This window comes from Protomyctophum bolini (assembly GCF_963924005.1).
Source record: "Protomyctophum bolini genome assembly, chromosome: 17".
NCBI lineage: Eukaryota > Metazoa > Chordata > Actinopteri > Myctophiformes > Myctophidae > Protomyctophum > Protomyctophum bolini.
The window spans coordinates 38068466-38096182 of record NC_137878.1 but is presented as its reverse complement, the minus strand read 5'-3'; the positions used below and the strand labels follow the sequence as shown (position 1 = coordinate 38096182).

Sequence of the window (27717 nt, the reverse complement as noted above, 5' to 3'; positions counted from 1 at the left end):
AGAACAGTGAACGCAGAGAGTGAGGAGCTTTGTGCCGATTGGTCAGAGGCCATATCTCCCTAGAGCCGATACGGCGGCTGGCCAATCAACGCAAGCTAAAAAGTGCCGAGGCGTGTTGAACCTCCACAGAGAGCGAACTTTCTGCTTGGAACAAAAGAAAACATCGAAGACAGAACAATGTCAAGGACTCTCGTGCGGCTTCTAAGCTTGATTCTTCCCTCTATTTGTTGCAATGGACACATGCGCATTTTGCCGTTTGTTAATTGTTTGTATGTTTTTAATTTAATTTAGCCCAGACGAAGACCTTTGTAGTTCCAAACATGTTGGCTTCTGCCTTATATAAAAGTCGTTGCCTCTTATTTACAATGAGAAACAGGATTGTTTTGAACGAGTCTGATCCAGGAGCCCCTTTGAGATTTTACGTTTTTTGTTTAGTCTCCCGTGAGCACCTGGTTGCTTTATTCTCTCAAACTAAACGATACAGTTATGGACACTGTGGTTATGACATGCAGAGCAACAGCGACCTCCAGTGGCTGTGTGTTAGCATGACATAAACCAGCAGTGCATGTTGCTTTTTGAAACAGACAATAGGCTCCATGTACAAATGGAGCCAAATGCTCAAACTGGGTGGAAACTATTCCGAAATGTCATTGGCATCACAGAACCAATGTAAAGACTTTACCGACATAATGTGCACACACACGGGGTCTCCTGCCACGATATTCAGGCAAAGGAACCCCTTATAGCCCAGAGACAGATGAAGCTAGGGACCTCCACTACATAATTTATACAATTGTGTTGCAGAGTATAAACTTTTTTTTCATACAGAAAAAAGAATAGACTTTTTTTTTTTTTTAAAGCACTTTAGTACTTTTTCTCCTGATTCGTATCTCTGAAAAAAAGGCATTTCAGTGTCCGAATGATGGGGGAAATTGTGTCCAGTGACCATGGAGCTAAAGAGTTATTTAGAATAGTCGTGTTCACGTTCCTCCAAACTAATTCCCGGGCTACTCAAGAGGCAGCCACCAGTGTTGGAAAAAAGTACTCTTTTTTTTTTTTTTTACTTAAGTAAAAAAATAAGTGTCAATACTGCAATGTAGGAATACTTTAGTTTAGTTACAACTAAAAGTCCGGAATTCAAAATATACTTGAGTGACAAAAGTACAAAAGTATTAGCGTCAAAGCGTACTATAGGAAGTACCAAAAGTAGAAAGTACTGCAGAATATCTCATTTAAAGTTTTTCAAATGTTTAAAAAAAACTATTGAGATGTAGTGGTAGAGTAGAAGTAAAAGAATTGGGACAAAAGTACAAATACCTCAACATTTAGCACAGTTTTACAGTATACTAAGTACTTGTACTTAGTTACTTTCCACCACTGGCGGCTGGCCACCTATACGTCACGCAGATACGAAGCGGTGCACTAGCCTGGAAACCAGACCAATCTCCCACAGGAAGAACATATTCCCTTGGGGTCGGGGAGACTCCTCCTCAGTTTGAATTACATTTCTCTCACCCCAACGTTGCGGGTGACCGTCAACCAATCAGAGCACACTGTTCGTTTGTATAACCGTGAGGTGGAAATAAATAAACCTTCCACACAGACGTTCCAGACTATAATATACTGTACAAACACAGTGATATTAGTCTGGCCATCATGCCCTTGTGACGACCCAGTAGGGGGCGCTGCCCACACTTTGAGAACCGCTTCTCTGTGTTCACATGGTTTGAATTCCATCACCCTAGTGATGACGAAACGATGATTGAAAAACCGAAGAACGACTGACATAGAAACATAGCTTTTTCGGAAAACTGTCAGGATGTAGAAGATATTTTTTTAGAATCTGATCTCAGGTCTTGCAGGGTTAATCTGCCCGTGTGAACGCAACATAAATAAAGCCTTGCCGAGGAGAAACGCACGCATAGGGTTTACAGGAAGGACTAAACATCACAACAACATACTGTAATGAACACAGGCTGGGGTTAGTTACAGTTAACTGACCTTAACTGAGTTACTCATGGTTATAGGTAACCCTAACTTACCCGCTGGGTTTAGGGTTAAATTTCCCCCGAAAATTGCCTCTCTCTATGAATCACTCAGCCTTGGATTCATTCAAGGAGACGTTTTTAGTCATTTTCGGGGCGAACTACTCCTATAACTAACCCCAACTGTTGGCTCTTTTCGACTATGAAGGGTTAATGCAGAACCTTCCAAGTTCCCACACCCTGATACTTCACAGCAGTGTTTTCCAAACTGTGGGCGGGGACCCCTTTTTTTCCATCCGCAATGTCAATGGGTCGCAAATACATCTACAGTACTTTCTCCCTTTATTCTGATTTTCAGAAACAAAAGACAATGTCAACCATTTTTCTAAATAATGTTTACTTTAACATTAGAACTATATATATATATATATATATATATATATACCTGACGAAGCCTACATGGCGAAACGCATCATGCGAATAAAGCCTGACATGAAGCATTTAGTCCAGTCCTCGAGCATCTTTTGGAGTGTGCGGTCGGTCCCTTCCTTTTCTAAGGTTACGTTTTTCCTCTGGTTTTGCAGATCATATCTTGCCTACCGGGCAGCACAGTGAAAATAGCACATCTTACACATCGTGACGTGATACGACAGACCGGCTATTCTCACTAGTTTGGGGAACCCGAACTAAATTTCTCTTTTGGGTCTCGAGCCAAACGGTTTGGGAAGCACTGCTTTACAGAACCTGAAGTGAAGTTCTCCGAGGCCTTTTTTTCTGTTTCAATTATAACCACTACCAGTCATACAAAAAAAACAAAAAAAAAACATGAATAATTAAAAAGAAAATGCTTAAAAAAAAAAAGCAGAAATATCAGATCCACAACTTCACAACGCTGTGCTGAGCTTGTGGATCTTCTGATTTCACTATATTTTAGAATTTGCGTAAGGGCTAGTACGATCTCCTGAGCAGGGCCCAAATGAGCTCTCAGACCTTCCGAGAGCCTTTATGTGTGAAACCCAAGTCGTAGCGTCATGGAAACACATCCAGAACCATGTTGAAACGCATCCAGAACCGAAACAGATCCAGAACCATGTCGAAACACGTCCAGAACCATGTTGAAACACATCCAGAACGAACCATGTCGAAACACTTCCAGAACGAACCATGTCGAAACACATCCAGAGAACCATGTCGAAACACGTTTCAGTGCACGGCGCGGTTCACTTTAGTCCCTAGTCAAAAAGAGCCTCAACAGACTGGGTTTAGGGTTAACTAGGGGTTTTAATTAACCCCTCAAACGAGAGTTAACTAAGGTTAATGCACCCTCAACCAGGGTCATTTCAGGGTCGGTTAATGACAGCTTACAGCTGGATGAAGTCTCTGTGGAGCGCCAGGCCCTCGTGCCGCCGCATCAGGTCGGGCATGCCGAGCGGCCCGCCGTCGTGTCTCCTCAGGTCGGGCATGCCTGCCGCCACCATGGCGGGCAGGCCGCCGCCGCCGTCCTTCCCCGGCTTGACGCCGCCCAGGTGCACCTTCATGTGGACGTCGCGCGAGCGCTTCTCCTGGTAGCTCTTGCCGCACACGCGGCAGCTGTAGGGCTTCTCGCCGCTGTGCGTCAGCAGGTGCTTCTTCAGGTCGTTCTTGGTGACGAAGGCCTTCCAGCACAGGTGGCAGCCGAAGGGCTTGTCCTTCTTGTGGAAGCGCACGTGCGTCTCCAGGTAGCCCTTGGTGCTGAAGCTCTTGTTGCAGATGCCGCAGCTGAAGGGCTTCTCGCCCGTGTGCGTGAGCATGTGCGCGTTGAGCCCGCCCACCTGCCGGAAGGCCTTGCCGCACACGTGGCACTCGAAGGGCTTCTCGCCGGTGTGGATGCGCTTGTGCACCTCCAGCACGTGCGCCGACGCCAGGCTCTTGCCGCACACGTCGCAGGAGACGCGCGCGTTCAGCTTGTCGTCCGTGTGGCTCTTGAGGTGCGTGGAGAGGGCGCCGTTGTCTATGAAGGCCTTGCCGCAGAACTCGCAGATGTACGGCCGCTCGCCCGTGTGGAGCTTGCGGTGGCGGCGCAGCGCGCCCGGCCGCGGGAAGCTCTTGTTGCAGACGGGACAGGTGTACGGCTTCACCCCCGTGTGGATCCGCATGTGAGTGTCAATGTTCTGGTAGGTCTTACCTGGAGGGGGGGCAACCGTTATTAAATATTAGTGGACAAATTAATTGTCGTACGAATTACAGATTTAACGATTTAGGTGTGGCTAAGTGTGGTTTTTGTTAAATTTTTGCATGTACGAAGAACAATGAGAAGACACAAATTAGCCCTTCGCTAAACCCCACCTCACACAAGCGATTGTCCAATGCCAATCCAAATAGTTTAGCAACCGTTGTTAATGTTATTTTGCATGGCTGTGTTGTTGAACACATACACAGCTTTCCACCCAGGTGATGGCAATAATACTAATCAAATTACCGTCGTCTTACTGTGAATTACATGAAAACTCCTAATTAAACATTCAATGGTAAATTGATTGAGTTGGATAGTTTTTCTCCCTCTAACGTTTCCTCGTATTTCTAATTGATTGAAATAATGTCATGCACATTCGTCCAGTGCATAGCCTACTGCAGGCCTGGTTGACTACATTTATATGACATGTGTCCAGTGCATAGCCTACTGCAGGCCTGGTTGACTACATTTAGAAGACATGTGTCCAGTCACTGCATAGCCTACTGCAGGCCTGGTAGACTAGATGTAGAAGACATGTGTCCAGTGCATAGCCTACTGCAGGCCTGGTTGACTACATTTAGAAGACATGTGTCCAGTCACTGCATAGCCTACTGCAGGCCTGGTAGACTAGATGTAGAAGACATGTGTCCAGTGCATAGCCTACTGCAGGCCTGGTAGACTAGATGTAGAAGACATGTGTCCAGTGCATAGCCTACTGCAGGCCTGGTTGACTACATTTAGAAGACATGTGTCCAGTCACTGCATAGCCTACTGCACGCCTGGTTGACTACGTTTAGAAGACATGTGTCCAGTGCATAGCCTACTGCAGGCCTGGTTGACTACATTTAGAAGACTTGTGTCCAGTGCATAGCCTACTGCAGGCCTGGTTGACTAGATTTAGAAGCTTTTGGTAGTGAAATGATCGATTATTTATAATAATAAATCCCATCATTTAACATGCATCTCAATGGGTGCGATCGGAAAGCTTGCCATCTCTCCTCTCTTAGGTTCAAGGTTCAAGGTTGTCTTTATTTGTCTCCCTTTGGGAGAAATGTGTGTTGGAGACAGAGTCACAGCTGCATACAAATAGCATACACGTTCACATAAGAAAAGGAAAAACACCATGAAACACCCAACATACAAAACAGAGATATTGCACACATTCCCTTGATACAGTGCAACTAGTCAATAAAGTGCATTCGGCAATCTCTGAATCTCTGTTTGAGTCAATAATAATAATATACATATAAACTATACATATATACTATACTATGCTATACATATGTACTATGACGTGCTATGACTACATACAATGCAATTATAGTGCTGTCTACATAACATGCTATAAGTCTGTATCAAATGCTATCTAAGTCTAGAGAAATGCTATGTAAGGCGGGTGGGGTAAGTGCTATGGGCCATGATGGAGTCTGAACAGGTGGGTTTTCAGACTACGGCAGAAGATTGGGAGTGATGCTGCAGTTCTGACTGCAATGGGAAGTGCATTCCACAGTTTTGGAGCCAGAAGGGAGAAGAGTTTGGGGGCGTGTGGAGCGTTGTCCCGGCATTTTTAGTGAGGGTACTTCTAGCTTCCCTGCGTTGGCTGATCTGAGTGCGCCGGAGGGTTTGTAGCCCTTAGCATTGCACATTGGAACTTGCACAGGGCAGATATGTCAAATAACATAACCCATTAACACCTGAGGCCGATTCTACAAATGCCAAATGAAGTTTTCAAACTTCTTAATGCCAAGGACCCGCAAAATGATATGTATTTTTTATGTGACGTATTCCCCATGCTTTTTGTTCTTGCTTAATGTAAGTCGCTCTGGATAAAGAGCGTCTGCTAAATGCCTAAATTGTAAATTGTAATTCTGAAAACTATATTACTACTCTATATTCTGATAGAGAGCAACAGGCTAGGGTTAGGGATCTCCCCAGTCTCTCCAGCTCTTAACATTTTGGGGCGGGAACCCCTTTTGGTGTTTTAAACATTATGTTATAATTTAGCTATTGAAAAAGAGCTTGTGGGTCTGCTATTTTTTGAAAAATCGTGAAGATGTAGTGCAAAGCTTTCAATATATTCTTTCAGAGCCAACGTCTTTAACTCAAATATTAACATGAGGTTTTTCCGAAAATTCTCATGATTTATAAATAAAGACCTTTTTTTTATTTTTTTTGACGTCAGGCCTAAATGGGTTAACCCACGAAGACCTGAGGCCGATCACAAATGCCTTCTAAATCATTTGACTGGCATAAAAAGGGCATAAAGTATTTAGGCATAGTCTTCCCTTCTAAATTGGACGAGTTAGTAAAAACTAACTTTGAACCGCTCCTGGATAAAATACGGACTGATGTAGAACGATGGTCTCCTTTGTTTCTTTCTATGTGGTGTAAGGCAAACATTACCAGTAAGACGCGCAAACGCGGGAAGCGAACGCAGCTGAGACCCTGCAGATCATGTCTGTCTGTCTGTGTGTCTGTCCCGCTGTTACTGCATATGTGGACCTGGCCCCTTTTGTGCCCATATATGGAGCTGAGTGGACCTGGCCCCTTTTGTGCCCATATATGGAGCTGAGTGGACCTGGCCCCTTTTGTGCCCATATATGGAGCCGAGTGATTGCTGATGCAACACACTCCATATTTGGATAGCGGGACAGACAGATAGACACACAGACATGATCTGCTAGGTCTCATAGTAAGTGCTCACTGCGTTCGCAATCACTGCGTTCGCAATTAAGATGAACTGTGCTCCAAGACTCAACTATCTGCTACAGGCCCTCCCCAGTTAAGATTCCATTACATTATTTCAAACAATTTGACCAAATTTGCAATAAGTTCTTATGGAACGACAAACGTCCAAGAATGAACTTTAAAAAAACTGCAGAAGCCGGTGGATGGATAAAGGGGTCTGGGTATACCCAATCTCTTGCTCTACCACTATGAGTTCACCATGAGGCATTAACCCATTCTGAACGGGAACCCGTTTTGGTGTTATAGCATCATGTTATGCTTTAGCTATTGAAAAATAGCAGACCTACAAGCTCATAGCGCGCCACCGAGTGGCGCGCTACGAGCTTGTAGGTCTGCTATTTTTGAAAAATCGAAGAACGACTGACATTTTTAGAATCTGATCTCGGGTCAGAATGGGTTAATCAGACCAGTGTGTGTCCAGTGGAAACCTCGTATGAATCTGATCTCAGGTCAGAATGGGTTAAGGTACAATGGTCCCTTCCACCGGAAAGGGCCCCGCCGTGGTTTAGTCTTAATGCACTCTGTGCTCCTCTGACGCCTATTGAATGTCTCACAACTAAACTGGACGCAATTAGCAAATCACACCCGATTATGTCTCACATTCACTGGGTCTGGGGGGAAAATAGCTCGTATGTTTAAGTTCAATCCCCATCTCCATTGGTCAGCTGGCATCTGGCAAAATCCCAAACTTTGTATAGGTAAAAAAGCCCTTCCTCTGGGACCCATGGTATCGACGGGGTGTAAAGATTTTGGGAGATCTATACCAAGAAAACAATTTGAAATCATTTGAAGAATTAAAAACGGAATTTGGCCTACCACATACCGGTAATCACTTCTGGCAGTACTTATACAACTGAGACACCTATTGGAGAAAACCTTTGGTTCTCTCACATCACCCCCCCCCCCCTAAAATTGACACAGTGGAGAGTATTTTTAAAATATTCGGATTGGGACATGAGGCTTCTACATACTATGCCATGTTGCTAGATGCCTCTGACCAGTGTAAATCCACACCCAAGTTGCCATAGAGCACCGAAGTCCTGACGTAACTCGCTCATCCCGACGATTCCCCTGGTTCGCGGAAGTAATTTCTCTATGGAGAATAACATGGGGTGATCTTAATATCGTCTACTATAAGCGTTGTGGTCCAAAAATAGACAAGCTGTCTCGGCGTTATTGTTAGGGAGGTGTCTCTGTATCGTTTGCAACAGTCAGTCACTCATATATGATACAGTCTGCTTCTAGCGAAAATATAACTAATTCAGCAGCAGTAACATTAGCGTTTTCTCTCAGTCAGTTGATTCTTCATATCCATATGAGTGAAGCGGCCGGGGTGACATGTTTATTTTTCAAACACAGTTGTTATATGAGGCGATCTAAAATCGCTTCAATGGGGATTTCAATGCAACTAAACAAATACATGAACCTGGGGACTGACGCCCTCTACTGAAAGTGACGTCAGACTTCGGTGCTCTATGGGAAAGGGATTTAGGGATTACAATATCAGATGGTGACTGGGCTAGAATTCTTAGGAATGGAAGGAAAATGTCAAGAGAACTACGTACAAGGTTGATTCAATTAAAAATTATAAATAGAATATATTGGACACCATCGAGGACTGTTTAGGGTCGGCTTGACTGATGGTCCTGAATGCTGGAGGTGTCAGGACAGAGACGGTACACTTGTACACATGCTTTGGGGCTGTCCCAAAATTCAGGAATACTGGACCCGCTATACATGAAAGACTGGAGAGAATAGCGGGCCTACACATTCCTTTTTCACCCAGTCTGTTCATTCTGGGGGATCCATTCCTGCCACATTGAGGCACGTTGCTCCTCCTTTAGCTGAATGGATACAAACGGCCATCATGTCAGGTAGGAGGCTGCTGGTCAAGGACTGGAAGGCCCCATCTGCACCGGCACCGTCCCTCTGGGACGCCTCGATGGGACTATTGGCCGCTTACGAGCGACTGTCATACAGGCTGCTCAATAGAATGGACGACTATGACTCAAAATGGGGCTTTTACCATATGCATGTATCAGGACTCTGAATAGTTTCTAGCTCTGAGTGAGCTCTGAACGGGCTGCAATGTTGGAAAAATATATTGAAGAACTATGTCTGGAATTGGGGCTGGGGTGGACTGCGGGATATTTCTGTGCATCTGTAGTATTGTATTGTTTCATTTTGTGTTATTTTGTTTTGTTTTTTGTGCATCTGTAGTATTGTATTGTTTTGTGTATTTCTTTGGTTGTGTCTTGTCAATGTTTTATACATATGGAAGAAAAAAATAAAGTACAAATCATAAAAAATAAAAAAAAGCCTTCGAAAATCAGGTTTAGTTTTCTGAAAAAAATATAATTTTGCTATATAAATTATACTGCTAAAATCTAAAATGGTTTTAATGGGCCAATTTAATGTTAAGGTTTCTTTCCTTTTTTTTTTATAGCGGAAATAAGACGACCCAGAACATTTTTTCAATTTCAAATTTCGATTATCCCCGAAATGATAATAATAATAATAAAGCTACCAGGCCGTTCGTTGTCTTTCTTTTTTTTTAATATATTTTTTATCCCACGATTTTGTAACCCATTTTTCACCCCATGTGTCAATCATCTAATGTGATCCTGGGCTCTACACCCCCTCCGCCAACCTGGGGAGAGCAACGGACTTAACTCATGCTTCCTTCATGCTTGAGTGTCCAAGTTGCTCCTTTACACCTGACAGGGGGGAGTTTCCCTGGTTGGACGTAGCGCGTGGAAGGAACACGTTATTCCAACCAGTTCCTTTCCCCTCCATCAGGCACCCCGGCTGGCCAGGGGGAGGCAAGTTCGTTGTCTTTCTTACCGCACACGTGACAGATCTTGCCGCCGGTCTCGATGTGCGAGCGCAGGTGCTCCGTCAGACTCTCGTGCGCCGGCACGCGCTCCCCGCAGACGCCGCAGCGGGACTCGGGGTCGTTGAAGTGCCTCTCGGCGTGCTTCCTCAGGTGACCTTTGCTCTGGAAGTTGTCGCCGCACACCATGCAGCGGTGCGGCGGACACAGCAGGTCCAGGTCGTCGGGGTCGGGAACGCCGCCGCCTCCGCCGACCTTGTCCATCTCCGCTTGTTCCAGCATCTGTTTAACAGACGGCGGGAAAGAACAAAGAACTCAAATGTTTTACTCAAGGGTGAAAAAGTGTCAATACTGCAATGTAAAAAAAATTAAACTCTATTTACTACAAGTACAAGTACCGGAATTAAAAATGTACTTGTGTGTAAAAGTATTAGCAAATAAAATAGCATCAAATGTCTTCTGTACATCGTGACAGTTTTCTGAAAAAGCTATGTTTCTGTGTCAGTCGTTCTTCGATTTTTCAAAAATAGCAGACCTACAAGCTCGTAGCGCGCCACTCGGTGGCGCGCTATGAGCTTGTAGATCTGCTATTTTTCAATAGCTAAAGCATAACATGATGCTAACACCAAAAGGGGTTCCTGCGCAAAATGGGTTAAAGGTAGGGTACGTGATTTCCGTTGGTTAAAATAAGTGTTAGGCCTGAAAAAGAAATCAAGTATTCTGAAAGAATATATTATTCAAAGATTTGTGCCGCATTTTCACGATTACAAAAAAAATTAGCAGACCTACAAGCTCGTAGCGCGCCACTCGGTGGCGCACTATGACTATGTAGATCTGCTATTTTTCAATAGCTAAAGTACAACATAATGCTTAGTTAAAACACCAAAAGGGGCTCCCGTTGAGAATGGGTTAAAAAGCTCTATAGTACTCATTGCTATAGGAGTCTCCAGCTTTTTTATTAAAACAAAAAAATGCAATTTCAGGTCGGGATACCAATGTTATCCAATCAGGATCAGGATAGAGAACTCAGTCAGGAATCAGGATACAGATTAACTCAGAAAGAACAGAACACCCTGTCTGCCTTCCACAACTCTAATTGGTCATTTGAATAATATCATGCAAGCTTTGAAGATGGACAATTTTACTGGTCAGGTTTACAAAACAATTCCCTATTGGGTGTATGTGTTAAAACCATACCCAGAACTATATTTGGCCATTTCTGTGGAAATTCTTCTTTGAACAGAGACATAGGGGCAGAAACTTGAGTTGCTCAAGCAGAAACAAAAAGAATCACACCCGTGTGGAATGAGGGGTGCTCTTATCATCGGACATTATCATGACGTAACATGTCAATTTGCTCAGACACGTATGACGTAAAATCTCCTTTCATTGTCAATGGCAAATGTGACACGAGTTAGGACAAAAAGCTGTATATAGGGAGAGGCTAGCACCCCTCAATAATGGTCTGTCTCCTCTGTTGACCAGATTACATAGAGCAGCAGGGACAAGCTGCCATTTGCACATGTTTTACATCATTTGGAAGAATAGTGTGCTTATGGCTTGGGTTGTGTGAGAGAGCCTTGTGGGTTTAATGACAGACATAGACACAGGTTCTTCAATTCCCCTACCTGGCAAGTGGCCAGGGCATTTATTAAATCAAAACTGTTCAAAAAACCCAACTAAAAGTCTCTGTCCCTCTCTGGGAAATAAACCAAGTCCTCTGTCTGTAGAGAGATCTACAGTCTCAGGTCTGAACCATACTGTAAAAAATATGGACAAAGCGTTCCCCGGGTCTAACATGGACGTAAAATGAAGCCTGTAATTTCTTGCACTGTAAGTCGCCATATTTCTAGATCCGTTTGGGCCCAGCTGGCCATTGGCTGGCTCCGTTTGGGCCCAGCTGGCCATTGGCTGGCCCAGACAACGAGGCGGGACTTCCCCCCTTACTCTTCGTTGGTTTTTATTTTGACTGAACAGGGGGTGGCTCCCGTTCATAGACTATAACGCCCCTCAGAACATACGCGACCTTTTGAGTGTTTTTACACATGCAACCAAGTGTAAAATGACTTATACAGGATCTCTTGTCCACTAGACCCTTCCTAACATTTTAGTCTAGTTTTTATTTGTCGACGAAATTGTCAGTATATTTAGTCTAATTTTAGTCATCGTAGCTTAGTTAGTCGACGAACATTTTTAGTCGACGAAAACAACACTGAACAACACACACATAAAATAACATAAAAAATCACTTACTGTACCTTTAAGACAGAATCTCCTCCGTCCCCATCCTTGTCCATGTCATCTCCTCCGTCACCTCCCCAGGACGGGTGACCCCCACCTCCTCCTCCTCCTCCTCCTCCTCCTCCCATGTGTGACTTCAGACCTCCGCCCTTCCCGTACGCCTTGGCCTGACTGGTGCTGGCGTGCGCCGCTCTCTCGGCCACGTGCGTCTTCTTGTGTCTCCGGAGTGCGCCCGGGCGAGGGAACCGCTTGTGGCAGATGGAACAGCTGTATAGGCAGAAGAGCGAGGGCAGGTTCCGGTTTACTTGTTTTACAGCACATTTCATTTAACCCATTTTGACCTGAGACCAGATTCTAAAAATGTCTTCCTGACATCCTGAACAGTTTTCTGAAAAAGCTATGTTTCTATCTCAGTCGTTCTTCGATTTCTCAAAAATAGCAGACCTACAAGCTCGTAGCGCGCCACTCGGTGGCGCGCTATGAGCTTGTAGATCTGCTATTTTTCAATAGCTATGTTATAACATAATGCTAACACCAAAAGGGGTTCACTTTTGGTGACAATTCAACAAACGCATTAAACATCAAATATTAAAGATGGAGTGCCGTGATTTTTTTCCACCCTAAAACATGATTATCAGGTCTTATTGTTACATAAGGAGGTATGATTTTGACACGCCCACCAGTTCATTGAGTGTGCCTGGTTTGCCTGGTGGGTGGTGATCCACCTGAACTGAAGCCTCACCCACAGCTGTAGTTGTATGATAAAGGTGGGAGGGGTTAGGGGAGGGGCTGATAATGCGATGTCACTATATTACTGTTTATTTCCTTGGCCCGTTTGACTAGTGTCAAGGGTTCAGCCTCCAGGAAGAAACCCTAAATACAAAGTGAATACACCATTGCACATAAAAAAAGACTCCAGGGTGTCTAATTAAGTATACTGTCACCTCATAAACAAAAGATTGTGGCACTCCATCTTTAAGTGAAATATCCTCATCACGGAGGTGAGAGTTTTAGCTGTACTACCTGTAGGGTTTCTCTCCGGTGTGTCGTCTCATAAAGAGGTGAGAGTTTTAGCTGTACTACCTGTAGGGTTTCTCTCCGGTGTGTCGTCTCATGTGCGTCTCCATGTTCTGGAAGACCTTCCCACAGATCTTGCAGGGCCCGCTGGGCTCTCTGTGCGAGCGCAGGTGAGTGGTCAGGCCCTCGCCCGACTCGAACCACTCGCCGCACACCCCGCACGCGCACTGCGCCTCCTTGCAGTGGCTCAGCGCGTGTTTCCTCAGGAAGCCCTGACAAAATGACCATTTAAGAATCACATTATTAACCCATTTAGACCCGAGGACGATTCTACAAAATGCCTTCTAAACAGTTTTCTGAAAAACCCCATGTTTCTAGGTATGTCAAGTCGTTCTCATTCAAACATTTTCATGTCAAGGACCCCCAAAAATATATGTAATTGGCCTCCGACCCCCATCTGAAAATATGTTGTTCCAGGGACCCCCCCAGAAGCAAAGATTTGAGTTAAAAATGAAAAATAATATATATTCAAAATTTGCAACACATTTTCACGATAAAAAAATAAATAGCAGACCTACAAGCTCGAAGCGCTTGTTGTAGATCTGCTATTTTTCAATAGCTAAAGCATAAACATAAGGCTTAGAACACCAAAGAAACAAAACAAAACAAAAACTGCATGCATGTGTATACAATGAACTTAGCACGGTACTTTTTGAACTATATAGAAGACAAACCTGTGGGAATCACTGAATGTCAATGAATCAAATGGAACACAACCACCCTAAAGACTAATCATTGTGTATATTCCTGCACTATACCTTCATTGAGTGACCTTGGTACATAGAATTTGATCTATTGAAGATTCTGACCTTCAAATGTACATCATTTTTGTTTTGATTGTATTGCTGTATTGTTGTATTGTTCTTTCTGCTTTGGCAATGTAAACGTATGTTTTCTCATGCCAATAAAGCCCTTTGAATTGAATGTGCAGACCATTAGTAACATAATAATAACAACAACATAACAGGGTATATGCCATTGAGGTTCCTACCTTGCTGTAAAAGGTGTCTCCACACACTCGGCAGTAGTAGTTGCCGATGCCCGGCTCCCTCTCCTGGTCGGAGGTGGTCTCACCACCACCACCACCGCCACCGCCGCCCTCCTTCCAACCGCTCCCCTCCTCCTCTTCGTCGTCATCATCCTCACAGTGATCCTCCCCTTTATGAGTGTCTTTTATGTGTGCCTGCACGCACACAGACACACACACACACACACACACACACACACACACACACACACACACACACACACACACACACACACACACACACACACACACACACACACACACAGAGTGAGTCTTTTCTATGAGCCTACAAAGGCACAGAGGATCGACAGAAAATGTAGCCATTCAATTATTACACAGCATAGCGATTTTTTATTATTTCTCTGTCAAGTCCGTATGTGTATATATATATATATATATACGTACCCCCCAGCTAGGGGACGTTATTTGCCATATACAGACCCCAACGTATACTCCATGTATTATAATGGTTTGAGCCCCACAGCAGCGTTTAACATTGATCCGGTTGCTATGCGACGCCTCCGTCACCACCAGCTATGGGTCGTAAAGTCTGATGTGCGTTTATACCTCGGCTACAATTACAATTCATGAATGAATTTCATGACGTCGTAGAGGTACCACAAGACCAACAGGTCTGCGAGGGGGGGGGTACTATCATAGGAGCCAACCAATCATAGCAACGCTCGAGGAGGGGTACTACCGGAAGACCTCGTCGATCAGAATCTGATCTCAGGTCAGAATGCGTTAAAGAACCACCATTCTTCTGTGCGTTAAGAATCTGATCTCAGGTCAGAATGGGTTAAGTCAAAAAAAGTGTGGTCCCCCCTGATGATCTGTGACTGAGAGTCTAAGATGCATCATAACTCTATGAGCCTCACCTGTAGCTCCTCCTCTCCTCTGAACATCTCTCCACACACGTAGCAGACTGAGAGTCTAGATGTATTATAACTCTACGAGCCTCACCTGTAGCTCCTCCTCTCCTCTGAACATCTCTCCGCACACGTAGCAGACTGAGAGTCCAGAATGTATTATAACTCTATGAGCCTCACCTGTAGCTCCTCCTCTCCTCTGAACATCTCTCCGCACACGTAGCAGACTGAGAGTCTAGATGTATTATTATAACTCTACGAGCCTCACCTGTAGCTCCTCCTCTCCTCTGAACATCTCTCCGCACACGTAGCAGACGCGCGGGTCTCTGGCGTGGATCTTCTTGTGCCTGCGCAGGGCGCCGGGCCGCGGGAAGCGCTTGTAGCAGACGGGGCAGCTGTAGGGCTTGACGCCCGTGTGGCGCCGCATGTGGGTCTCCATGTTCTGGAAGCTCTTGCCGCAGATGGAACACGTTCCGCCCGCCCCGCTGCTGTCCGAGCGGTGGGACTCCATGTGCTCCGCCAGCGCCTCCCTGCCGTCCGGCGTGTCCCCGCACACGCCGCACACACACCTGGGAGGAGGAGAGAGATGGGGTTGATTTGATGATATACATTTTTTTAATCTGAAGTGTGTGGTACTGTACTGCAGGGGTCTACAACCTTTTTGAAACAAAGTGCCATGTCAGTTTCTGGATAGTCAGTGTGTCACTTTAACCCATTCTGACCTGAGATCAGATTCATACGAGGACACACACTGGTCTGATTAACCCATTCTGACCTGAGATCAGATTCTAAAAATGTCAGTCGTTATTCGATTTTTCAAAAATAGCAGACCTACAAGCTCGTAGCGCGCCACTCGGTGGCGCGCTATGAGCTTGTAGATCTGGTATTTTTCAATAGCTAAAGCATAACATGATACGAACACCAAAATTGGGTTCCCGTTCAGAATGGGTTAATGACACCACACCACAGTTCCAACATGTTTTGATTGTCCACGAATATAACCTTTTCCCTTGTTAAATATTCTTTCACATTGTTATAATGATCATTAGACTCAGAGCATAGGCCTCCTATCTCCCTCCCCCAGTCAGAGTTCAGAGTTTTAATGAATGTAGAATGATGTGCAGGATGTAATTTACATACAAATATGAGTGAATTAATTTATTTGATTACATTTGTTTTATGCCAGTGTGCCAGTGATCACCCTCCAGTGCCAAAGGTTGCCTACCCCTGCTGTACTGTACTGTACTGTACATAAGCCCTCTGGCCTGTGCCACACACATAGCTGTCTATAGAGCGTCGCAGTCCCCTTTCATGACAACGCCCAGGCCCAGGAAATTAATCCCAATGCATTTTTCCCCATAGGCATTTAAAAACATATTTAGACCTTTTAAGCGTTGTACAAAGCCAACTCTTGTCGTGACAAATCATGACAACACACACAATATTTTGGACCAAACAAATAATTACAAAGAAGAAAAACCAACAAAAAAAAAAGTGTTGTAACCTGCCGTTTCTTTTCTACTTTCTAATTGTTTGTTTGGCCCGAAAAAATGTGTTTGTTGTCATGATTTGTCACGACAAGAGTTGGCTTTGTCCGTGGCGGTAAACGTCTTTAAATAAATACTTTCTGAAAAGTCTATGAGGAAAATGAACGGGGATTTATTTGCACACATTTGTTCTGTCTGTGTCCCATAGGAGGGCTGTGGGCAGTTCAGAAACCCGTCCACCAGTGACATCATCGATGGGGAGTCCAAGCTAATAGAAACTGCAGGCTTTCTAGTCCTGAAAAGTTGCAATGCGAAAATGGAAGCCATCATTCTCACAATAATAAAAATCTTTTTGTAAAAGAATATTGTTTAAAAACCAAATCTGCCTTACGACGATGTCACTGGTGGACGGGTTTCTGAACTGCCCACAGTCCTCCTATGAGACACAGACTGAGTAGGAAAGAAATTGTGCCATTTTATCATGATTATTAGTGAGGGCCTATTATATGAATATAGGTTGAAAAGTGGTGAAGTGGTCCTTTAATCTATAAATAAAGTTGACTGGGATCTTTGCAAAGTTACAGTGTGCAGATTTATATTTTTGATTTATCCACCGTTGGTCCTGCACCTGCCGTCAAGCAGATGTGCCAGTTTGATTACTTTCTTAAATATCTCATGCTCACCGCGAAGGTCTGACCGATCACAGTAGCCGACCTAATTCAGCCAGTCACAACACCTTGCCGGAACAGTAAAGCCGAAACAATACAATATGGTCAGATCGGGATGAGGTCTTTTGTGACTTTTGTCCATCAGTCGACTTTGAGGCTCAATCAGGATTGTGGCCAGGAGGACTAGACTGAGCTGTGCACATTGCACTTGCCTTTGTGTATGTTGTAAGTTCATGTATGTTTTGTGAATGTGTGTATATGTGTTGCATACAAGGCTGCATAAAAGGGTTAGGATGCCTCTCGGGCGCCTCCCTAGGGAGGTCCTCGACGCACGTCCCACTGGGAGGAGACCCCGGGACAGACCAAGGCGCAGTTGGAGGAAACACATCGACTCACTGGCCTTGGAACGTCTCGGAATCCCCCCAGGAGGAAGTTTTACTAATGTTACTCTGGAGAGGGAAGTCTGGAGCTCTCTGGTGGAGCTGTTGCCCCCGCGACCCGACTACGGATAAGCGGTTGAAGATGGATGGATGGATGGATGGATGGATGGATGGACAAGGCTGCTGGGGTTGCAAGACAAATTTCAGCGCAGACTGACAATAAATTACTGCATCATAAATCGGTCTGAGACCATTATTTTCAAGGCACACCGGGACCCGAGACGTGAAAGACGTGTAAGATTGAGAGTGCTCTGAGCAAAACAAATTTCATTGTATGTATACTCTGTATCTATACAAATGACAAATAAACCTGAACCTGGAACCTGGAACCAGATGTAAAAACAAAAACACGGTGTGTGTCGTGACAGACTGTAGTCATTCCTTTCAACCGGAACATACATGTTGTAACCGCGATCATCGGTTCTGTAGTTATGGGCCATTGAATAAAGCTTGTTTTGACCAAAAACACAATCTGGGAAAAGAATCCGAGATAAATGCATTTTTCTAAATTCCGATAACGTGGAGGCAGGACGGCAAGAGACATTTTCACTCTCCGGTTGGATCCGTTGCTTAGCAACCTAGAACCATTCACACGTTGGCGAAGAGAACGCCATCTGTCATAAACCACTGAAAAGACGGAGATGAAGCGTTGGATTAGACTGGACGTAGATCTCCGTCAACGGCAGGGAATGTATGTGTTTTAATTACCCGGCATTGTCCATGTGCGTATCGGCTGCGTGTTTAACGAGGTTGGTTTTGTGTCGGAAAGCTTTCTTGCAGAGCAGGCAGCTGTGGTTGGGTCGCTGGCCGCGCCCCCTCGTCCTCTTATAGGTCCGCTTGGCCAGGGCTCCGCCCCCCTGGCCGTCGATGTCGTTGGATTGGCCGACGGAGCAGGACGACGACAGGGCGTCGCCTCCGGGTGGCACCGTCGCACCGTGGTTCTGGTGCAGCGGCAGAGACTGATTCTGATCACTGCCCCCGTATGGTGGGAGCTGGAACTGCAGATCTGGAGACAAAAAGATACAAAAGGCATAATTATAAAACAAATAATTAATTCAAAATAACAGGCATATTTATCAAGAATAAAGATGTTTATGAATAATATATGAACATCATGAACTGAAGCTGTCCATCCTTTTAACAGATAAAAATGAATGAGAAATGATTTACACTCGTGATATTTAGTCCAGACTTTAACTGTCCAGACAGACGGACAGACAGACAGACAGACAATGAGGTAAGGTGCATGTCAAATCTTCAATGTTCATGTTTTGTATAAAGGGAACCAAATGAACCTGCAAGGGTGCAATTGGTTACCATTTGCAGACTCTTCTGAGGGGGGATGGGTGTGATGTGACTCGTTGTAGGGTGTGTGTTATGGGGGAAGGGTGGACCCTTATGGGTCCATTTGGTTCCATTTGCACTCTCTTCAGAAAATGCATTTTCAGGTGGGTCCCCAATTTCATCCAAATCAGGATAGACTAGAGAGTATCCATTTATCATCTTAAATGTCAGTGTTCCAGTTCTGAATTTGTCGGCCAATTGTTTCACTTCCAAATGCACTTGTTTAGCCTGTATCGCCTTGTAGCAGTCTACTATACAGACTGTAAGTCAAAGGGACTCGAGATCAGTCGATTTGAAACTTACGGTATCAAAATGTTGCTGAATGCCATGCTCTGAAGCGTTATTCATAGGGCCGATTCATACTCCTATTTTAGAGCCGAATAAAAGTCGGTTCGGCGCTGTAGAGCCTACAATTTGACGTCATTTGAGGTTCGGGGGGGGGCGGGTACGGTCCTAAAGTCAGCTCTTCGGTGCTACTGAAAATTTCTGACGAGCCGAAATAATTTCGGCACTACAGCGCCGAAACAGCGGTAAAATAAGAGTGTGAATCGGTCCATAGTCTGGATTTTCGGTAGCGAGGTGACCACCGAACTACAACATGACTTCACTGAGCCGTGGTGAAGAGAAAACCACAGCCACCGCCCCAGCCTATCTCTCTGTTTTTACTCACCACCGCTCAACGTTATTTCAGCTCAGGTGGTCACCTCACCACCGAAAATCCAGACTATGAATGAGCCTTGAGTCTCCAGACTGCAAAGTCAGACAAACAGGAAGGCAGACAGACACCGCATTGACAGTCGACTACTACGGTTTGACGTTTGCTTTTCAACAACACACACATGAAGTTCACACGTGCATGTTAAAATAATTTGAGAAATCAAAGCAACAAAGCACAATAAAAAAGGAGGCTCACAGGACATAGGCACATTGTTATACTTAAGTTTAAACAGTGGTTAAACTTAAACTTTAACTAAAAAGTAATTAGACTGTTTTTGATTCATCATATCGTTCTTCTCATTTAATGTTACATCGATGAACACACTGCAAGCCTGCAGCCTTCGACAGCTGCGATACACACAGAGCCATAATTCCATTTTATTTCAACTAATGATCAACAATGTGTTATCAATATTATAGAATGATTAGCTAAATTTGCCACAGCCGCCTGTCGTTTCGGGTAGGCTACTCGCCACATTGTGCACGCCGCCAAAGTCATCCAACATTTTCAATTGATAACATGGTCATTCTATCCTGCATATCCATTATCCTATGATTCAGGTGGAGAATGAGCACACGCATGCTTTTGCCATGGTGAAAACAGCCAAGCCAGCCATCATAGAATATCAGAAGTTTATTTGTAACAGACCTTTACATTATAAACGACTTTGGATAATAGCAGGCCAAAGTGCTTACAGAACTATAGCCTGTAACGCTCAGTGTTAATGTATATTTTGCTTTAACCCATTTTGGGCAGGATGCCCTTTTGGCGTTAGCATTATGTTGCTTTAGCTATTGGAAAATAGCAGATCCACAAGCTCGTAGCGCGCCACTGTAGGTCTGCTATTTTTATTACATCGAAGAACGACTGACATAGAAACATAGCTTTTTCAGAAAACTGTCAGGATGTAGAATACATTTTTAGAATCTGATCTCAGGTCGAAATGGGTTAAGAGAATAGCTGACACTACAGCTGATAAAAGTGTTCACGCAACATTCTTTCCACCTTCTGGCGTTTGAATGAAAGCCACACACACACACACACACGCACACGAACGGGCACACACAGTCGCACACACTTCACTGTGTCTGCATGTTGAGCTACAGACATACATAGCCTACCATACAGTCTGTACACAGAATAAAAACCAACATAGGACAGAAGGAAATGTAGCCTACTGCTCCTTGCAAAGGCTAAACACTAAAACAGCAAACCAGAGAGATCTACCACCTCTTTCTGCCCCCTCAGAGTCAGCGCCACCTCCGCTGCTATTGACAATTTGATGTCTGGGAACCAACTGAGCTAGCCGTGCACACACACACCTCACACACTATAACGCAGAGATAACACACTATGGCCCTTATTTATCAATGCGGTGTACTGTACACCCAAAATTGGGTGTACACCGCGTTGATAAATAAGGGCCTATAACACTGAGCTGGCCGTGCACACACACTCGTTAATACAGACTCTTTCCAGCACTTATATCAATGCCAGCGCTGGGCCAGTGTGTTCGAGCTTAACCCATTTAGGCCTGACGTCGAAAAAATAAAAAAAACGTTCGCTCTGAAAGAATATATATTCAAAGATTTGTGCCGCATTTTTACGATAAAAAAAATAATAGCAGACCTACAACCTACAAGCTCATGAGCTTGTAGATCTGCTATTTTTCAATAGCTAAAGTATAACATAATGCTTAGTTAAAATTAAAACACCAAAAGGGTTTCCCGTTAGGACAACTTAATTTTTTTCAACCAAGGTTCATTTCTTTAGGTTGTTATTAGAGAAAGTAAAAGATGAGTGTTATTTTTTTTCTTTTTACATACTGTGCGTCGTAGGCTCAATATGTCAGTTTGTCACCTCCCCATTCAATAGATCCCGTGGCCAGGTCTAGTAGGACTATAATAAATAATAATAAAGAAATCGCCGTAACATTTTGTACAAAATAAATACATATTTATTTAGCCACTTGGTCGAATGCCCCCCCTCACCCCTGTCAAAAACAGTTGAAATCGATAAAACGAAAGCTTTCTCTAATATCAACCTAAAACATGAACATTGGTTGAAATAAAAGGGGGAAAAAAATAGTTGTCCTTTACACTTTGGTTGTGTTAAATGTCACAGACATTATCTTCTTTTTTTCTGTTTGGGGGAAAGTCCGATTTTCCCCCTCCAGAATGTGTGCAAATGGAACCAAATGGACCCTAATGGAGCCAGGTACATTTGATCTAAAAGGATCAAAAAGCCATCTTGCATTTGGTCTCTAGACTTTAATGACGTGATTTTGTCCTAAGTGCAGGAAATGGCTTTAAATGGACTTCTGAAAGAAAACCCACAATCACTGCAAAATCCTCCGTGTTGATTCAACTCAGACGAGTGTACAAATGGAACCAAAAGGACCCGTAAAAGGGTCCAGCCCTCCCCATCACACCCATCCTTCAAAAAGAGTCAACATCACACCCATCCCTCACAAGAGTGTAGAAGAAAATGGAACCAAATGGACCCATAGGGGTCCATTTTGGTTCCATTTCTACACTCTTGGGAGTTAAATTAACACTGAGGTTTTTTGCCGTGTGCACCCTCCTCCCCCTTTCCCAGTAAAACATCCTGAGGAATGCAATAAAAGAACACCTCTTAAAATCCATCTGGTTCTTCAGCCCACACTGTAAAAATCCTCAGCGTTAATTAACCCATTTCTGACTCTCTCCGAGGTCCCTTTTTCCAATGGAGTTGAACCAGTTATACAATTTGTCAATTTGTATTGCATTGTACATTAACACATTTTCTTTTTTTTTTACTTCAATTTTTATCCCACGATTTTGTAACCCAGTTTTCTTTTCACCCAGTGCCAATTATCTAATGTAATCCTGGGCGCTACACTTCCTCTGCCAACCTGGGGGGGGGGGGGGGGGGCAGCGGACTGACCTCATGCCTCCTTCTATGCATGAGGAGTCCAAGCTGCTTCTTTTCACCTGACAGAGGGGAATTTCCCCTGGCCGGACGTAGCGCGTGGAAGGGACACGTTATTCCGACCAGTTCCTTTCCCCTCCATCAGGCGCCCCGGCTGGCCAGGGGGAGGTTATTATTATTAACCCCTTTTAGACCTGAGTGGACCCCCATCTGAAAAAAGGTTGTTCCAAGGACCCCCCCCCCCCCCCCAGAAGCAAAGATTTGAGTTAAAAATGTTCGCTCTGAAAGAATATATATTCAAAGATTTGTGCCACCTTTTCACAATTTTGTAAAAGAAAAAGCAGATCTACAAGCTTGTAGCGCAGCACTCAGTGCCATGCTATGAGCTTGTAGATCTGCTATTTTTCAATAGCTAAACTTTAGCTATTGAAAAATAGCAGATCTATAAGCTCATAGCGCTTTAGTATAACATGAACCTAAATGAAGCATTTAGGCCTGGCGTGAAAAAATATTTTTTTTCTGAAAAACCTCATGTTTCTATATCAGTGGTTTTCAATATTTCATGTCAAGGATGCCAACAATTATATGTAATATGCCGCCGGCCCCCATCTGAAAATATGTTGTTCCAGGGACCCTCCAGAAGCAAAGATGAGAGTTAAAAACTGAAACTCTGAAAGAATATATATTCAAAGATTTGAGGCACATTTTCACGATTTTTCAAGAATAGCAGACCTACAAGTTCATAGCGCGGCACTCTGTGCCACGCTATGAGCTTGTAGATCTGCTATTTAGTATAACTGAATGTTTAAAACACCAAAAGGGGTTCCCGCCTAAAATGGGTTAAAAACGAAAAGGGGTTCTAGTCCAGTAATAATGTAATTTGACCTCAAACTATTTGCAAAAAAACCAAACTCAGCTGATTTTGTATCTTACATTATGTTCTGAATAACATACAAAAGGTTGCCTGAAATTGTCTGAGGGGAAAGTGTTGAAAATGGCCTGTACAGTATGGCCACCATAGACATCCTATATAAGGCAAATAATTTCCTTTTTCCTTTTGCTTTAAGTAGCATGTGACATGTCAAACTAGGGTGTTTTCATGATGCCGAGTCCATTCCAAGCATTAGTTTTGCATAAAAACACTCCGTGGGCTAATAACGGCCATAGCCACTTGCCCAAATGTGCTGACCTGATCACATTTGTGATGACGGCTATGGCCGTTATTAGCCCAAGGAGTGTTTTATGCAAAACTAATGCTTGGACAATTTCAGGCAACTTTTTGTATGTTATTCAGGACATTATGTAAGATACAAAATCAGCTGAGTTTGGTTTTTTTGCAATTAGATGGAGGTTGACCCCTTTTTTCCCATATAATGCCTGTACTATTCCTGGCCTGAATGGGTGAATACAAATGAATATGTATTTGGCTGCGGACCCCCATCTGAAAACATGTCGTGCCAGGCAACCCCATAAGAGAAGATCTGTTTCCAAAATAGCCGATCTACAAGCTTGTAGATTGTGCTTTTTGTTCAAGATGCAAGATTGAGGGCCGTATTTTCCTCAGTGCTAGTGCTAAAACCCCTTATCTCTAAACTTCTTTGCCTTTTGTTACTATTTTGAAAAACATAATTCAAATTGTTCAACTACTAGACGATCTACATCAACACGTTGTGAGCATCAACACGTACACGTTAGCTCCGCCCAAAGTTCTAAACTACTGTATTCCTCATCTTGCTGCATGGGACCACCTGGAGGCTGGAACACCCTCGAGGACGAGTGTGAGACGCCGAGGAAGGCCTGCGTGCCGAAACGCGTCCGTTTCTCTAGGCGCACTGCTGCTGCTGCTGCTGCTGCATGTGTTTTCATGAAATTCTCATGAAAACTCAAACTTTATACAAGAGAGTGCAGATATTCCCTTTTTCCATTACCCCCTCAATGACTGCATGGGGGGTCCCCAAGGCCCCCCTCAATGACTGCATGGGGGGTCCCCAAGGCCCCCCTCAATGACTACCTGGGGGTCCCCAAGGCCCCCCTCAATGACTGCATGGGGGGTCCCCAAGGGGGGCCCCCAGGCTCTTTGAGAAACACTGCTTTACTGAGCTTTGACGACAGCAAAACAACAACAAATTCATCTTCTCCTAAATAGGCGGCAGGCCTGTCACAATTTTAATTATTACACAATCGTCGAATCACAATTATTTGAGACCATCTGTACAACACCGGTCTGATACTGTTGTACTGGGAGCTGACCAGTACAACCACGGTCTGATACTGTTGTACTGGGAGATGACCAGTTAAACCACAGTCTGATACTGTTGTACTGGGAGCTGACCAGTACAACCACAGTCTGATACTGTTGTACTGTTGGAGCTGACCAGTACAACCAGTCTGATACTGTTGTACTGTTGGAGCTAACCAGTACAACCACAGTCTGATACTGTTGTACTAGGAGCGGACCAGTACAACCACAGTCTGAAATTGAAATTGTTGTACTGGGAGCTGACCAGTATAAACAGTCTGATACTGCTGTACTGGGAGCTGACCTGTACCACCACAGTCTGATACTGTTGTAGTAGGAGTTGACCAGTACAAAGACAGTCTGATACTGTTGTACTGGCAACTGACCAGTACAACCACAGTCTGATACTGGTGTACTGGGAGCTGACCAGTACAGCCACAGTCTGATACTGTTGTACTGGGAGCTGACCAGTGCAACCACAGTCTGATACTGTTGTACTGGGAGCTGACCAGTACAACCACAGTCTGATACTGTTGTACTGGGAGCTGACCAGTACAACCACAGTCTGATACTGTTGTACTGGGAGCTGAGTCAGCTGACCACTACAAAGACAGTCTACCATTCATTGGCCAACCTTCACTGGAGCACTGTGCCTTGCTCAAAAGGCACTGTCTTCAACAGTGTTGAAGTGAGCTTAATCCCTTCACAGATTTCCCTGCCGGTCCAGGGAATCAATCTTTCGTCCACAAGCACACTTTTCTAACCTTTACGCCACCGCAGCCCCACACCTCAGTCACAAATACAACAAATATAGTTGACTAAATAATAAGCCGCTTTCTTTCTCATCTGACAGGGGGGAGTTTCCCCAGTTGGACGTAGCGTGTGGAATGAAGTGAACACGTTATTCCAACCAGTTCAGTTCCCCTCCAACAGGCTGACCAGGGGGAGGCAGTTTAGAGACCAGGATCACTGCATGTTTTTTGTGAGGGTAGGGTACCTACCCTAGGGGACACGGGGAGAACATGCAAACTCCACACAGATAGGCCCTTTTGTCAACCCCCACCTAGGGTATGGGGCCTGGGCACTGATGATGTGGAGGAGAACACACGCCACAGTGCCCACAGCGTCCCCAGCAGGAATCAAACCCAGGACCTTCTAGCTGTGAGGTGACAGCGCTACCGACTGCACCACCATAATCTTGTTCTTATGATGTTTACAAACACTCGGGTTCGATTCCCACATCACTCTAGTTTCTGACTCTCTCTCTCTCTCTGTTTACACTGTGACTGCCAATAACAGGCAAGAAAGGAATCACTACAATGTGATGCTAAGTGGGCATTATACAATTACGAATGCATTATTGCAATATTAAAATAATAATGCACATTACAACATAGATACGTAGGCTATAATAAATGTATTGACTGGTGGTTGAATGGACACCTATACTGCACAGTCCCAGGACAGTAAGACTACTGATACAGTACAGTAGGCTCTGTAAGTAATACGTAAATTAACTGGTTTTGAGTACAGTATGTATACTGGTACCAGTACAGTATAATCAGTATAAAATGGCGTCTGGTCCTCCCAGTGGGTAATATATATAAATATATATAACTACATTACACTGCGTCGTACCACTGACTGTGCAAGTGCACAAAAAGAGCAGATCTACAAGCTACCAACGCGTCGGTTGCGAGGCATCGATAGCTTGTAGATCTGTGCTCTTTTTTTCCGCTCGAGACTGTAGTAGAGAGAAGGGGGGGAAAAAAGAGGAAAAAATAAAAACTAGCGACACCTACCGCTATGCATTATGGGTCTATGTGTGCAAAGAAAAAAGAAAAGCGATAAATCAACAAAGCGGCATTTAAAAATAAATACAATGACTATGAATACTAAAAATGAAATAAAGCATTGTTAAAAACCTGGTCTGTGCATCTTGTTGTGCGGCTTGACCACGATGTCGAGCAGCTGCGCCTCGTACACGTCCATCTCGCGCTGCACCAGACCCACGATGATCTCCGCCGCGGCGGACAGCCGCTCCGACACGAACAGGCGCACGGACACCGTGGCCTCGGCGGCCCCGGACCCCTGCCCGAGCAGCCCGGCTCCGCCGCCGGGGCCCCCGCCGGGAGGCCCCTGTCCCCCGGCAGGACCGCCGCCGATCCTGCCGCCGCCGCCGCCGGGGTGGTGGTGGTGGTGCTGCTTCTCCATGACGGACCAGATCTCGTCTCCCACCAGGGTCAGCTGCTCGTTGACGGAGAGCCGCAGGCTCTGGATCTTACACATCTTTAGCCCTTCGATCGACATCTTGGTTTGTTGTTTTTATATTTCCTTTCTTGTTATTGTTTTCTTTTATTTTTTCCTCCTATAAATCCAACACTGCGGCGGCGACGAGAGGAGAGCCTTTGTTCCTCCTCCTCGCTCTCTCTCTCTCCTACTCCTGGGTCTGCCAGGGTCTCTCTCTCGTCTCGCGCTGCTCCTCCTCCTGAAGGAAAACAACCCAACCCACCAAACACTAATAGTTCCTTCCGGGATCGATAGTATACTGCACTGCGCATGCGCGGTACACCCCATCCATCCATCCTTAGAGGAGGAAGGAACCACCAGAGCCGACTCTGTCAGGAACTGATGATGATGATGGGTTTATTTTATTTTTTCGATGTTGCTGCGTAATTGTCGAGCGAGCGATATTGAACAGTCACAACTATGTGTCAATACGCCTGTATCAACATAATAAGTATGTCACATAGGTAAATTAGGTATATATGCGGGGCCTGTGTGCCTCACCGGGACAGTGGCACACAGGGTATCATGTTTTCAAATAGAAGTATTTTTTTTTGAGGGGCGCAAGCCCCTCTTATGTCCAGCTTTCCGTGTTTGTGAAACATTGAAGAGAAAAGTGAGGACAGAAAACTG

The 27717-nt window shown here is 44.6% G+C and overlaps 1 protein-coding gene across 1 annotated transcript; it reads right to left on the bottom strand.

The window, feature by feature from the left end:
• Positions 1-1841: 1841 nt before the first annotated feature.
• On the bottom strand, positions 1842-27245 carry LOC308331762 (uncharacterized protein). Its single transcript, XM_080787252.1, has 8 exons — positions 26724-27245; positions 18296-18593; positions 15261-15561; positions 14088-14279; positions 13103-13308; positions 12037-12286; positions 9790-10060; positions 1842-4149 (listed from the first exon to the last, which is right to left on the bottom strand). Exons 1-8 carry the CDS (start codon positions 27106-27108, stop codon positions 3347-3349), a joined length of 2706 nt encoding a protein of 901 aa, XP_080643378.1. The 5' UTR covers positions 27109-27245; the 3' UTR covers positions 1842-3346.
• Positions 27246-27717: the final 472 nt, after the last annotated feature.

What these genes read in the sequence shown, in the direction of transcription:
- LOC308331762 (XM_080787252.1), bottom strand. Translation starts at nt 27,108, where the DNA reads ATGTCGATCGAAGGGCTAAAGATGTGTAAGATCCAGAGCCTGCGGCTC. An exon ending in CAACAAGATGCACAGACCAG is followed by an intron (nt 18,594 to 26,723) that starts GTTTTTAACAAT and finishes TTTTGTCTCCAG; the next exon opens with ATCTGCAGTTCCAGCTCCCA. An exon ending in ACGCACATGGACAATGCCGG is followed by an intron (nt 15,562 to 18,295) that starts GTAATTAAAACA and finishes TCCTCCTCCCAG; the next exon opens with GTGTGTGTGCGGCGTGTGCG.